General features: G+C 40.7%; 1 protein-coding gene across 1 annotated transcript in view; it reads left to right on the top strand.

Annotated features, from left to right (window-relative positions):
• Positions 1–16490, top strand: part of CSMD3 (CUB and Sushi multiple domains 3) — a 467563-nt gene that overhangs the window by 18386 nt on the left and 432687 nt on the right. Inside the window, exon 4 of the mRNA XM_069959625.1 lies at positions 8436–8630. Coding sequence (XP_069815726.1) covers positions 8436–8630 — 195 coding nt within the window. The remainder of the gene's footprint in view (positions 1–8435; positions 8631–16490) is intronic.

Consider the following 16490-nt stretch of genomic DNA (forward strand, 5'->3'; position numbering starts at 1 on the left):
GAGTCTATGGCACGGGCGGAGCTGCACGAATGAGTGGGGGTGAGCGACGGAATCCGCAACGGGTTATCCGCCCGGATTCCTCAGTCTGAACCCACCCTAAGATTTCAAAAATGTTATCTATCTAGAGCAGTGCCACTTGTAGGATGATATACAACGTCCTTTGGAGCAGAAGCAGCTCTTAAAGGCATTATCCAGCCATATCAAACAGATGGACTGACCTCAGTATTAGCTCCCCGGAGGTCCAATTCCAAGCACCCCGGTCAATCAGCTATTTGAAAGGGCATTATTGCTTGTGTGATCATGGCAGTCTATTAATTGTTTACTAATGCCCATCCTTGCATTATTATTAGAAGGGTTGCAAGGAACAGGAGCTTTGCCCAGTTAACTTTAATGGGACCTTTCACCTGCTCTACTTATAGTACATTAAGGATGGGCAAGTGTACACATTAAAGAAGGTGTAGGACATTCAGAAGCAATGAGGACCCCTCAGACAGCTAAATGGTCATGGTAATGAGAGTCAAAAACAGGCCAAACTAAAGTCAATCCTAAAGTTTACCTAACCTTAATGGCCTTTCATTAAGGTTAGGTAAATTTTAGATACCTAGCCCATCCGGTGCCAAGATATCATGCTTTTAAAGGGGATATCCGGGGAGTAGGAAAGGTTCTACCTTTTCTGCTCACTGGGACTTCCTCTTCCTCTCACTGCCTGCCTGTACTGATACTTACGTAGACAAGAGGGGTGGGGGGTGGGGGCAGGAGCATGTTGCGGGCAATGACCAATAGCATCCTGATGTTATCGATGTTATGGCAAAGCGACAACATGCCCGCAGCATAATCCTGCCCCACTCTCATCTGCCACTCTCAGGGGCAGGCAGAGGGAGTGGAGCGCTGGTAGAACTTTTTCTGCTTTCCAGATATCCCCTTTAATTATTCCACAGGGTATTACCCTGGGCTGCAGAATTGTACCCTCTCCAATCGGGTTACAAGAAGTCAGAGAGGTTTGTTAACAAGGGGAAGAGATGAGCTTTGCTTGGCTTTTGAAGCCTAGGGGAACGACCCAATGGCTTTTAAGACTTATTTGCATGGTAATTAAAAGCATGATATCCAGGCATTGGAGAGGTCAATTATCAATACAGAATACAAAAACTATACAGCCATGGGCTGAAAGTGTCTATATATCTCCAATAACCATCAGTCAAATGATTATTCAGCCGACAGTTACCTTTCCTCTCCTCCCTATACACATTCAGCATGGCTGTAGGTTGATGTGGAGAGGTAAACCACAGCCAGACAGCCCTTTGGCAGTGGGAATCCACCATCTGTCAGTGGAGAATCCGGAGGCCCCTATACACCTTATATTGATGCCATAATCTGGAGCTAGCACCAAAAGTAAAGGACATTTAGATTAGCAGGTTTTATATCCCCCACCACCACAACCACCATCATGAACTTTAAAAAAAAAAAAATAATAAATAACAAAGTTACATATCCGGAGAACCCCTTTAAGCCTTTTAAATGGATATATATTGAAGTGTAGACTCTCGTCCTTGCGGAGAGTGCCACAGTGACGAACTAGAGATGAGCAAACTTGTCGAAAGTTCGGGTACTAAATATGAATGGTATTCCTCAATGTAAAATGCCTATTACTTAGCATACATATATGATACACTGCGGTAGACATGTTTTCTACTCTCTAGAACGAGCCCTTATATATATATGTTACATGACCTACATATACTTTAAATAGGTCCAATTTCTAAGAAACGAGTAATGTTTAATTAACAATAATTACAATGAATAATTGAAAGGCTTCATTTATTGTTACAGAAATACAATACGACTTCACGGTTTTCCGAGAAACATGCATGTAGTCTTGCACATGTGTGTAGGTTGCCTGAAATATTCATTATTCTAAAGCCCTAAAGTTGGCGGTGCATAAATTAATTATAGTTGTATAGTTTTTGAGGCTATTACATAGATTTAGTCATCTCTACAATATACTTGTTACATAAACAACATTTTATGGAAACAATAAGCCCCCCCCCCCCCCCCATAATTAAAATTATATAAGATTCACACTAATGTTTTCAACTTTTTTTTGGGTGTAATTCAAATGCAGTATGGAAAAACCTGTGCAAAGGCCCTAAGGCTCGGCACTACATTACGCGATATAATCTCTAATGGGTATAGTATGATGGCTCTCTATAACACAAACCTTGAATGGAGATATTATATGCCTATATGCATGAGCACACAAAGCTATTATCACAATGTCAAAGAAATGATTCAAGACACCAAACATTTTTTAGCTATAAATCTGCATGTATGTGGGTGGAGTAACCACCACATACCCTTGTACATAAAACTGAGTGGTGTTATTATGTAAAGTTGTAATTATTACCATTCACCTCTATGGGATATTCAGGTATGGCTGGTTTTTGGTTGGCTTTGGTGCTTTAGTTTTATTAAAAATGAGCTAACTTCAAGGTAATTTTTTATTGTGGTTTGGACATTTTTTGGAGGTTTTGTATGTAGGGTATCAACTTCAAGGTTAAGTCTGGGTTTGGCAACATCTCTGAATCTGAACACATCGGCATTTAAATCCCCACATCTAGAAAAGTTGATTGCCACCCTTGTGAGTGCTGCAAAACATGGAGTCCTGGCCGACCTAGGGCGGCAACCAACTTTTCTAGAGGTGGGGAGTTAAATGCTGAGTGTCTGGGTTCGGAAAAGTTGCCGAAGCCAGACTTAAACTTGAAGTTCGATCATCTCTAGTTTAGATGTTTATGGCTAGGCAGGGCAATGACCACACTTAGTAGAAGGGTATAAAGGGGCTATCCAGCACTACAAGAACATGTCCACTTTCTTCCAGTACTAGTCTCCAGTTTGGGTAAAGTTCTGTAACTCATTTCCATTGAAGTGAATGGAGCATAATTGCTAACCACACCTGAAATGGAGACAAGAACACTTCACCAAGCCACAGCCTAGAAGAAGGGTCACATGTTTCTTTCCAGCAATGTTTATTAATACCACACAATAAGAGAAAGCAACATTTTGGTGGTATAACTACCTTTATCAAGCACGCAGGCAAGAGGAGATGGATCTCCTAGATCACCAAGGAGCATTGATGTACCTTCTCCAAGAAGTGAAGTCTAAGGAGCCAAGGTTTACACCAGAGCCTGTTGCAAGGCAGGATGGGTTTCGCTGCGGGAAACTCCCAGGTCGCTACCCTCAGAGAACGTCCCCAGTGACCACTGACTGAAGGAAATGAAAGAGTTCTGAAGCCCGGGACTAGATGTTCTTCTTCTGCAGTCAAATGTCAATGTTTTAATGTGAAGACATCGACTAGACTGGAATTGATCAGAGAACCATAATTGAAGCAAAATCCAAATGGCTAGAAGGTTGTTAGAAAACATGGAATAGTGATGGATAGCCAGGGAGCACAGGCATGGTTTACTGACTGAAACAACATCAACAACTGAGCAGAGAGGTCTGGAGGTGAGGGCAATGAATCACCTTCAGGTGATTAGCCTAGAATCTACTTGAATTTGTGTGCTGACTAGAGATGAGCGAGTACTAAAATGCTCGGGTGCTCGACACTCGAGACGAATATTTCCCGATGCTCGGGTGCTCGTTTCGAGTATCAAACTCCATTGAATTTAACGGGAAACATGAGCATTTTTGCAGGGGACCAAAGCTCTGCACAGGGAAGGTTGCCTGAAAACCTGGAAACCTCAGAATATGATGGAAACAACACGGAAATGGACAGGAAACAGCAGTGGCAGCACCACATACACAGGACACAGCACAGTGAGGATAGTTATAGCTGAACTACAGATCCCAGACAGCCAAGAGAATATCAGCAACAGGAGAAATTGACTACTGACAGCTGCACTACAAGTCCAAGCCAGCAGCCAAGAGTAGCAAAAAAAAGTTTGAAAAACTTTAAGCCCTTAGAAGGACTGTTGGGTTCTTCGTGTCGGATTCCTGCCTAACCGCACACTAATTCCCTGCCTAACACTCTCCCTGACAGACAGCAGCTCTCTCCCTAATCTCTTCCAGCCTGTGTCTGACGTGAGCATCGCGGGACCTGATTCTTATCTGCCCAGGTCATCTGATCTGGCCAGCCAATCGCTGCTATCGACATGTAGGGTTCCCACGTGATGCTACGAGTTCCCAAAGACTCTCCTGCATGATGATTGGCTGGGGAAAAAAAAAACGGCAAACACACAGGAAGAGCAAGATGCCATTGTCTTGAGTATCGCAAGATGCTCGTCCGAGTAATGAGCACCATCAAGTACCCTAATACTCGAATGAGTATCAAGCTTGGACGAGCATGCTCGCTCATCTCTAGTGCTGACCCTTTAAATACTGATGAACAAGAGTGTGTCTGCCACTAGAGGGAGCTCAATCACACAGGACATAATGCTAAGACTGTTGAAATGCAGGAGCACTGTTAGAGGGGTCAGAGGAGCAGACAGATGCCCGAATTGCAGCGTTACCCCCAGCAGGTATAGGATAGCCGGCACAACGGTGGACAAGGCGACGGGCGTGACATGAGCAACTGAAAATAATGCAAGTAACACATTTAATTACAGCATAACCTAGGAAAATTAAAGATATGCAGCTCCTGAAAAAATTGCATTGAATAGTCCTGTGGTCAACTTTTTGTGAGTCAATGGGAAGTAAGAATCCCCAAACCACACCGGTGGTGTATAGGAAGTAGAGCCTGGCACTTAAAGCAGTATATTAAGTAGTTAAATTACTAACCTTCTATACAAAGCATAGGGGACAAGTGTCAGATCACCACCACCACAATCTAGAGAATGGGAAGTGGTTGCTTAAAATGGAGCAGAGAGTCAGGCATACGCTGCTCCATTCACTGTCCGTCCTCCACAATCTGACACTTAGCATATAAGCATTAGGAGAGACATTACGCTTGCGAAAGCTGTCTGTGTCACTAAAGCTGCAGCCACGGCACCATGTAGCAGGGAAAGGATAATTATCCCTTCTCGCTCTTCTACAGGGTGCTGTGACTGCCGCGCTAGAGACACAGACAGCTTCCCCAACTGTAATATGTATTCTAATGCTTATATGTTTTAGAATAGGCATCAGGGGAGGCAACAGCTCTAACAATATGTTGTGGAAAGGGGCTTGAGCAGCCCTGCAGTTCCCAACACAGCTATTGTAAAAAAGTAAAAAAAAAAAAATATATATATATATATATATATAATATTAATTATATAAATTAATTATATTAATCTGTAGCATTTTATCTGTATGATTTATAAGAAGGTGGGAATTCTGTGTACAAAACACAAAAAAAAAAATCTATAAACTGCGACCTTTAAGTGAACCCTGGACAACTATATGGAAACTTTCAAAGTTTTTAACCCAATAACTAATCAAGAATTAAGTCTTTTTTTTTTTTTTTTTTTTTAACTAAACCTCCAAAATCTCCATATTAATGAGCTCCGAGCCAGAAGAAGTTTAGTTCATCTCTGTCGACAAGACATCCGATGAGTATTCAAGCATTCAGACGCAGTATCACCCGCAGGATAACAAGTATTGGCTGAGAGTGATTTCCCTGTAGAGGAATGAACAGTGATAGGGTTAAAAGATGAAACGCAGAACACAACAGGAGCACAGATGTTTAGACAACACTGTTCTCCGGGATTTCAAAGGCAGCTGCAGACTGGAAACGTATTAGGTTAAAGGTCTGAGAATAATCAATGTTTATGTCCATCGAAGTGAACAGTGTAAAGAATGTGTTATCTCCGAGAAATGTCAAGATGCTTCTTATATGTAGGAAGTGGCAAGTCACTGAAAAACAAAGACTCTCTGTATGATATGGTATATGTCATAAAACATGCACTTGTGGGTATTAAAGTGTCACTTTCGTTTGAATTTCTTGCAGAAATCAATAGTACAGGCGATTTTAGGAAACTTTGTAATTGGGTTTATTAGCCAAAAAATGCATTTTTATCATGAAAAAGCAGTTTGAAGCTCTCCCCCCTGTTTACATGGTTCTCTTATGGAGAGTGGAGGGGTGGAAGGAGATGAGGCACCAAAACAGGACAACAAAGAGTTAATTTACAGCTACATCACCAGGCTATCTCCTCTGAAGACAGCACTGACCTCTCTGACCTGTGAATACCGGCTTTCAGACTGTGTAATCCTTTGTTTTCTGCTCTCTGCTGGCGACTAATCTCCCTCCTCCCCCCTCCATAGGTTACACAGGGCCCGACTGAAAAGAGTCAAGATTTCCTGATAATGAGCAGTGAATGAGAGAGGAGGGAGGGGGGACTTCGGGAAATGCTTTTTGAATACAGATGAATGCATATTTGTCTAATAAACCTAAATACAAAGTTTCTTAAAATCGCCTGGACTATTGATTTCTGCAAAAAGAACAGTGACACTTTAAGTATCTATTATTTATATTATTGGGTTACATTTTTAAGCTTGCAATAGAACTTGATTTATTTATATATTATCCCTTCTGTTTCATTACATACCTATATTCCAATTAGGGATTCTTTATGGTTCCAGCACATTCTTAATTTTTAGACTTTTTTATTTTTAAATTTCGCACAATCCCTTTAAAGGAGTACTCCAGAGGGAAAAATAAGTTTTCAAAACAGTTGATGTCAGAAACACAAATTTGCAACTTACTTGGAGTGGAGTTTTCTCTGACATGTTCAGTCTGACACAGTGCTCTCTGCTGCCACCTCTGTCCATGACAGAAACTGTCCAGAGCAGTAGCAAATCCCTTATAGAAAACCTCTCCTGCTCTGGACAGTTCCTGACATGGACAGAGGTGGCAGCAGAGAGCACTGTGTCAGACTGAAAAGAATACACCACTTCCTGAAAGACATACAACAGCTGATAAGTACTGGAAGACTGGAGATTTTATTTAAATAGAAGTAATCAACAAATCTGTAAAACTTTCTGGCACCAGTCGATTTGAAAACCTTTTTTTCCCATAATACTCCTTTAAGGTCTGCCAGGACAGTAGACTGCTGGTCACTTAGACATAAAGTGAGGCCATTAAAATAAACGCTTCAGACCGGAGGATACTGTTTAGAGCTGGAGTGGGTGTTATATAATAGTGTCCTAAGGCAATCTCTAATTTAGGTCAGTATCAATCTTGCCCATGAGCTACATTAGCCTGGTTAAAAGCCATTTTTGCCTAACAACCTGCACTGGTATCTAAACTTTCCAACTATAATATCACAAACCACAGTTACATCATTGCTTTTCAGTTATTCTGCATAATAATTCACTTACCCTGCGCAATAATAATTCACTTACCCTGCATAAAATAATTCAGTTATCCTGTATAATTCAGCTACCCTGTATATAATAATTCAGCTACCCTGTATATAATAATTCAGCTACCCTGTTTATAATAATTCAGCTACCCTGTACAATACATTAGTTACCCTGTGTAATACTTTAGTTGCCCTGTGTAATACTTTAGTTACCTTGTATAATACTTTAGTTACCCTGTACAATACATTAGTTACCCTGTATAATACTTTAGTTACCTTGCATTATACTGTAGTCACCCTGTATATAATAATTCAGTTACAGTGTATATAATAATTTAGTTACCCTGTATAATACTTTAGTTATCCTTTAAAATAATTCAGTTACCCTGTATATAATAATTCAGTTACCCTGTATATAATAATTCAGTTACCCTGTATATGATAAATCAGTTACCCCTTATATAATACTTTAGTTACCCTTTATACTAATTCCTTTAGTTATTCTGTATAATAATTCAGTTACCCTGTATAATACTTTAGTTACCCTGTATATAATAAATCAGTTACCCTGCATAATACTTTACCCTGTATGATACTTGACTTGTATAATAACTCAGTTGCCCTGTATATAATAATTCAGTTATCCTGTATAATATTTTAGTTACCCTATATAATAATTCAGTTACCCTGTATAATACATTACTTACCTTGTATAATAATTTAGTTACCCTGTATATAGTAACTCAGTTACCCTGTGTAATACTTTAGTTACCCTGTATAATACTTTAGTTACACTGTATAATAATTTAGTTACCTTTTATAATAGGTTAGTTACGCTGTATAATAATTTAGTTACATTGTATAATAGGTTAGTTACCCTGTGTAATAATTCAGCTACCCTGTATATAGTAATCCTGTTACCCTGTGTAATACTTTAGTTACCCCTGTATAATAGGTTACTCTTTATAATAATTTAGTTACCTTTTAAAATAAGTTAGTTACCCTGTATAATAATTTCAGTTACTCTGTATATAATAAATGATTAAAGACATACATCTTAATCTTATTTTTTACACTTTGCTTTAATACTGTAGGTGGTAGAAGGGTTATAAGCTATTTAGGTCTATATTTTCCCCGTTATAATCCTCTATTTCTGTTTTTCAGCATTCGGCCATAATGAGTGCCCGGATCCCGGCATCCCATTAAATGCTCGTCGCTTCGGAGACAACTTTCAGTTAGGAAGCTCAGTCTCTGTGGTCTGCGAAGATGGATTTATCAAAACTCAAGGCACCGAGACCATCACTTGTATGCTGATAGATGGGAAGATTATGTGGAGTGGCCCGATCCCTAGATGTGAAGGTCTGTCAGATTAGTCTTTGATATGAATTCATTTCTGAGCTTCAAAATGACAAATAGTAAATGAAAGCGGTAATGATGATGCATTTCGCTCTAAGTTATAAGGTCCAGGCTGACCGAATGCCGACTCTTGAGAATGATCAACATCAGAAGTGATCATCAGTTAGAGACTGTCATGCCTGGAGCAATGTCATGTGTCCAACCTGATGTGGTTACAAATGCGGCTGGAGTTGTCGAGACACGTGGCGGTCATCAGGGCTTATACTTCATAATGATGGCCTTCAATTAGAAACATATAGGTGTAATATATACTGTGCAAAAAAAAAAGATTGTATAAAAATAAAACAAGCTTGTCATAATAAGACACTACCCATCCATATGTCAAATGTTTCTGCTCAGGACCCCCTGTAGAGAGTCATTACATAGGACCAGAATATAATTGCATACAAGGTCACAGTGCCCCATATTGCTATTAACTTAACCCATAGTCATGTCATATCAGCTAAATACCTAAAATTATTAGTATTATTATTATTAATGATTTTGCCATTAATACTTAAGCAGGCCTCCATCATTCATGAGAATCCCTTGTTCCCCTGTTTCAGTGGAGCTACGGTCAAGCATACGCCATACCATAGTGGGACTATTTCTGTGAATAAATCTAGCCTCACATTTTGTGAGTTATTACCATGCTAACATTCTTGATGATCAGTGGCATAGCTTCCATGGAGGCAGACCACTCAACTGCTATGGGGCCTGGGCGGCAGGGGGTCTTGGCATGGCCTGCCTCCATGGGGCTACAACACTACCCCGACACAGAGTCATCCGCAGCCCACCCCATCCCTGCATAGAGCCACCCACGACCACCTCTAACACAGAACTGCTCACAACCCATCTCCTGCAAAGAACCACCTGTGACCCACCTTGTACAGAGCCACCTGCAACCTACCCACCCCTGCACAAAGCCTCCCGCCCCCCCCCCCCCAAATGCGGGTACAAAGCAGAACATGTCAGTATAGATAAGAGCACTGTCCCCCAGCTCTCCTAGAACCCTGACAGGTCTTCTTTACATCTGCAATTACATTCAAGCTATTGTTCTGTTATCAGCCAGGGACACCAAGCTTCTGTATCAGAGCTGTCTGCACCCCAAGTAGTTAGATTCTTTAGCAATAGTTACTCGAGTACCGAGCCCCAATTAAAAACCATTTCCTGTCTGCTCCGCAGAGCAAAGGGTGCTTGGTTAACCTATTAAATATTCTCATTCTAATTTTTGTATATTTTGTCCCTTGAAGGGATGCTTAAACAAAATATACAAAAACTATAACATAAAAATGTAATAGGTTTCTGCAAGAAACAGAACTCTGGCGGTATGCAGTCAACTGCACACCTGCCGGAGTTCTAATTTGTCCTGCACAGCATCTTGTGAAACCTAAGATGCTGTGCAGCTTCTATAGTAAAAAATAATAAATTAGCCATACTTACCTGTCTGTGATGGGCTGTCACTGAGAGGATTGGGAGGGGATCTTGGAGGAGTGCAGACGGGTAAGTACGGCTGCTTTATTGTTTCTTACTGTAAATGAATGATGGTGCCAGGAGCTCCAAAACTGTTTTAATATTTGTGCCAATGTACTGACACACTGTGTAAGTACTATAGCATGAATATTTAAAAAGCCTAGCATGCTAACTTAACACTACTATATGCATAATAGATAGATAGATAGATAGATAGATAGATAGATAGGAGAGATAGGTAGGATAGATAGATAGATAGATAGATAGATAGATAGATAGGAGAGATAGATAGATAGGATAGATAGATAGATAGATAGATAGATAGATAGATAGATGATAGATAGGAGATAGAGTAGATAGATAGACGGACGGACGGACAGACAGATAGATAGGAGATAGATAGATAGATAGATAGATAGGAGATAGATAGATAGATAGATAGATGATAGATAGGAGATAGAGTAGATAGATAGATTAGGCAGATATAATAGATTAGTAAATAATAATTTAGTGCTAACATGTTTGAACAACCCGACTGTCACTTTAAATTCAAAAACAAAGGTGCCAGATATAAAAGTTTAAATATACAATAAAAATCATTGATAAAGAATATGGGACTTTGCACTTCTGTTTGTATTTCGGAGTAGGAGCCTATAACCCTAATGATTGAGTATACTCTCTGTCCGGGAAATCTGTTATGTGCCCTATAAAAGAGGCACAATGACAGAACATTTTTGCACATCATTAAATCAAACCAGCTCGAAGTAAAGTTGTGATTTATACGGGAGGCTTGCACTGCAAAACTTGTGATCATTCCAGCCATCTACCATGGAGCTATTTAGTGTAAATTTTAGGAGATAACTGCAGCCCTTGATCAATGAAATGGAAAACTAAAAGCCATTTCTGGTGCGGTTAAATTTGTAGCAAAATGTATATTACTATGTTTCTGTCACTTCAGCAAAATAAAAAAAATAAAAAACACAAGCAATCAGATGAATTCCGGAGACAGGTTAAAGGCCAGAAGAAAGTTGTATATTTTTTAAAGTTGTATTTAAAAGAAAATATTGAATTTAATTTTAGTTTCATTAAAGAATACCTGATGTTAAAGATAACTATTAACGTGTCAAAAGTTATTGATCGCAGCACGTCTCACTGCTGAGACCCTCTGCAATATGATTTACAGCCTAGGAGAGAATGGGGCATGATCCATTCCCTTTCAGGCAATGTAGCCTCATGGACTTACAGTATGTTGTCAGAATAAACCAATGAGATGCTGCTGTCGTACACTCTCCCTGGCTATATCCCCTGATCTCGGCAGTGAGACCAGCCGTGATCGATAAGTTGCCGTGATCGATAAGTTTTCATATGTCTGATGACATCAAAGGTTATTTTTAATGACAATGACTCTTTAAGTATAGTTTTGGACAAAAGTAATATGTTACTATGTGTAAATATATATTTTAAATACATTTAAATACATGTAAATAAATTTGGTGCCTTGGATTACGAGCATAATTCATTCCGGGACTGTGCTTGTATTCCAAATCCACTCTTAAACCAAAGCAAATTCTTCCATAAGAAATCACTGATATGAAGACAATTGGTTCCACACCCCAAAAATAATGATTATTCATTCTGAATAACATGTAAAACAGATGAAACAAACAATGTGAAACAGCTGAAAATGTGATATTATAAGTTACTGTACAGTATAGCAATCGGCATGTGGTGTTTATTGTATAGTATGTGCATAAACCTGAAAAACAGCAGCAGTTTGTAGATACAGAATGGAGATGCAGGTCCCAATAATGCAGTAGCGTAGTACAACAGGCTAGAATAGAGAAGCAAGGCTGCTGTCAGAGGTTTGTGTGGTCAAATGACAGCAAGGGAAGGGGAGTGTGCTCAGCATGGACCAATCAGGAAGTGAGAATCACAGAACTGTGCAGGAGATCAGTGACAGGAACTTTATTATACAGCAGTGTGAATGGCTGAGTGTAAGTGCAAGCACATTATGGCAGCAGTGTGTATAGCTGAGTGTGAGTGCAGGTACATTAAAGCAGGAATGGAGAGGATGGGAAACACAAGGACTGACAGATCTGCTGACAAGGGCTGACAGAGTACAGGGCTGTAGACCCCCCTATGCAGACCATGCCCCTCCTTTACTCCTGCTTGCACCCAGTACAGGGATCTCTTAAACTGAAGCAATGCTCTTAAACCAAGTCACAATTTTTTAAAACTGTGAGCTCTTCTTGCAAAACGCTCTTAATCCAAGCTACTCTTAAACCAAGGTACCACTGTATTTGTATTTAAATATATAAATATATTAGATATCGTTTTTATTGTGTGAGAGTTAATGGTCAGAGAAGTATCCATAGACTAAAACAGTTACCAGGGGAAGAGAGGGTAATTCTTATCTCACAAACACCAAAAAGAGATATAGAGAGCTTCATTTAGATCACAAAATCCTTATCCTCTGTTGATGAGATGAGTCTGCTGGCTCTGTCCCAGCCTACACAGATAAGCTAACATGGATTCCACAGAAGAAAAAAAAGAAAAGAAATGTTCGTATTATGATCGTTCAAGTAGTCAGGGTGAACACTGTAATATTTTAAGATTCTTAATATGGCTAGCCCCCCAAAATGCACAAAACATTGTTTAAAGGGGGGGCCGATGGGGGCCCGATAATACCTGTAAACGAGCGCCAATCTGCTAGATCGGCGCTCGTTTACTGGGCCTATTACACGGCCCGATAACCGTTTAACAAGGTCTGCAAGGACATTGTTACCGATGTCCTTGCAGCCCTTGCTTAAATGATATACTTTACCTATCCACGCTCCAGGGCTGCTCCTGCAGTCCACTTCTCCCCGAGCCCCGCGCGCTCTAGCTTCACAGTGGCCTGTCAGCTGACAGCGGTCCCGGACTGTGATTGGCTGAGCGGCCTGTCAGCTGACAGGCCGCTATGAAGCTAGAGCGTGCGGGACCCGGGGAGAGGTGGACTGTAGGAGCAGCCCTGGAGCGTGGATAGGTAAAGTATATTGTCAGTCGCCAGCTGCGTACCGCTATTACACGTAGCGGTGCGTGGTCGGCACTGGACCAATATAGGTGCCAACCTATATGAATCGTATTTATTACACGGAGTGATTATCGTTCTGTGCAATAGCACCCTTATTCTTATAGTTTAAAAATCTAGGGCTTGTCAAGTAAAATATTTTTGCAAACTTGTCTCCTTCTACTGATATGTTGTTCTTTTCCTCCCATTGTTGCCAGTTCGATGTGTGTGTGTGTGTGTGTGTGTATATATATATATACACAAAAGAATACTCCGCAGCATTCCGATACTGGCCAGTCGGAATCTGTCTGCTTGCACCCACTACGTGATGTTCAAGAACTTGTGCTAATGATATCCCCTACATCTATCTATCTTTCTGTCTGTCTATATTACACATACATATCAGTCAGACCAATTTATGAGAACAGATCTGTGGTCGGTAACCAGAAATTATTAGCAAAAATGTTTAACCTGACGAGCCTTGCTGGAAAAAAAAAGTAACTTTTGAAGACATACTTGAAATGATGTACCTAGAGAACAGAATCTGTAAAATAGCAAAAACTCTACTGCCAATTTAAAGAAGTTATCCGGCAAGCAAATTTAAAATAAATAAATAAATAAACTATAAAAAATATACACTCACCGGCCACTTTATTAGGTACACCATGCTAGTAACGGGTTGGACCCCCTTTTGCCTTCAGAACTGCCTCAATTCTTCGTGGCATAGATACAACAAGGTGCTGGAAGCTTCCTCAGAGATTTTGGTCCATATTGACATGATGGCATCACACAGTTGCCGCAGATTTGTCGACTGCACATCCATGATGCGAATCTCCCGTTCCACCACATCCCAAAGATGCTCTATTGGATTGAGATCTGGTGACTGTGGAGGCCATTTGAGTACAGTGAACTCATTGTCATGTTCAAGAAACCAGTCTGAGATGATTCTAGCTTTATGACATGGCACATTATCCTGCTAAAAGTACATTGTTGGGTACATTGTGGTCATAAAGGGATGGACATGGTCAGCAACAATACTCAGGTAGGCTGTGGCGTTGCAACGATGCTCAATTGGTACCAAGGGGCCCAAAGAGTGCCAAGAAAATACTCCCCACACCATGACACCACCACCACCAGCCTGAACCGTTGATACAAGGCAGGATGGATCCATGCTTTCATGTTGTTGACGCCAAATTCTGACCCTACCATCCGAATGTCGCAGCAGAAATCGAGACTCATCAGACCAGGCAACGTTTTTCCAATCTTCTACTGTCCAATTTCGATGAGCTTGTGCAAATTGTAGCCTCAGTTTCCTGTTCTTAGCTGAAAGGAGTGGCACCCGGTGTGGTCTTCTGCTTCTGTAGCACATCTGCCTCAAAGTTGGATGTACTGTGCGTTCAGAGATGCTCTTATGCCTACCTTGGTTGTAACGGTTGGCTATTTGAGTCACTGTTGCCTTTCTATCAGCTCGAACCAGTCTGCCCATTCTCCTCTGACCTCTGGCATCAACAAGGCATTTCCGCCCACAGAACTGCCGCTCACTGGATGTTTTTTCTTTTTCGGACCATTCTCTGTAAACCCTAGAGATGGTTGTGCGTGAAAATCCCAGTAGATCAGCAGTTTCTGAAATACTCAGACCAGTCCTTCTGGCACCAACAACCATGCCACGTTCAAAGGCACTCAAATCACCTTTCTTCCCATAATGATGCTCGGTTTGAACTGCAGGAGATTGTCTTGACCATGTCTACATGCCTAAATGCACTGAGTTGCCGCCATGTGATTGGCTGATTAGAAATTAAGTGGTAACGTGCAGTTGGACAGGTGTACCTAATAAAGTGGCCGGTGCGTGTATATACTCACCTTCCCTGCTCCCCTGCTGCCACCATTGTCACAGAGCTCTAGTCCCTGATGCACCAGGCTTCCAGGATTGGGGTCAGCATGAGCTATTGTCCGCCTAGCCACTCAATGGGACCCCAATCCAAGTCTGGCTGGAAGGGAGTTGTGTGAAGGTGAGAGGGAGTGTTTTACTAGCCTATACACAGGTACAGAAAAAGTTGCTTGCCATCCAGCTCTTTTGCTAGTTAATTCAACTTTTTCTGTTTTATCTTGGATAGCTGGATGACAGCTAATGCGGCTTCCATTACAACTTTCACATTTCCAATGGGAGCTTTTATTTAACATAAAGTTCATATTGACAAATAGGTAAATATCAAAACCATTAGCACACCCTCTAAATGATAGAAAAATCATTTCTTGTGGATTAAATTATACGGTTTACTAAGGCTCTCTGGAAGCTTCAAGTTATATAGAGCTATCAAGCAGCACTCATAGGAAGCCTATTGTACCACTGTGTAGCTTCACTTTTATATAGTGGCAGGCAGAAGATTTGAACCCCTTTTAAGTATTATGCTACTCGCCTTCTCAAAGTTGTGGGTTTTTTTAATTATTCCATTTGCACAGCCATGTGATGGCTTGTTTTTTGTGGGACCAGTTCTTCCTTGCAATGATGTTTTTTTCCTTATAAAATATACTGTAAATTGAAACATTTATTATTATTTTTTTAATACCTTTAATATTTTTTATTATATATATATATATATATATATATATATATATATCATAAAAATCAAAGTCTGTCTGTCTGTCCTCTATAGACATCCAAACGCCTGAACCGTTTGACCCCAAATTTGGCACACAGATACATTGGGTGCCCGGAAAGGTTATTGCGAAGGTCCCGTCCCCGCCAAATGTACAGGAGGGGAGGGGGAGGGGAAAGAGCGGCGCCCTATAGAGATGAATGGGAAAATCTCCTCACTGCAAACACAGGTGATATAATTAGCTGCAGCAGACACGGCAGTTGGAGCCTTAGCAACCAATAGGATTACTGCTTTCATTTTCACAGGGAGTTGTGGTTGCTAGGGAAGCTGCCTCACAACATCCACAGTAATAACTGGTAGACCCTCTACTCCATCTATACAGTACATGTATATACAGGACCCCCTAGTCCATCTATACAGTACATGTATATACAGGACCCCCTACTCCATCTATACAGTACATGTATATACAGGACCCCCTACTCCATCTATACAGTACATGTATATACAGGACCCCCTACTCCATCTATACAGTACATGTATATACAGGACCCCCTACTCCATGTATACAGTACATGTATATACAGGGCCCCCTACTCCATCTATACGGTACATGTATATACAGGGCCCCCTACTGCATATATACAGTACATGTATATACAGGGCCCCCTATGCCAACTATACAGTACATGTATATACAGGGCC

Source organism: Dendropsophus ebraccatus, chromosome 2, assembly GCF_027789765.1.
Source record: "Dendropsophus ebraccatus isolate aDenEbr1 chromosome 2, aDenEbr1.pat, whole genome shotgun sequence".
In the NCBI taxonomy this organism is placed as follows: Eukaryota; Metazoa; Chordata; class Amphibia; order Anura; family Hylidae; genus Dendropsophus; species Dendropsophus ebraccatus.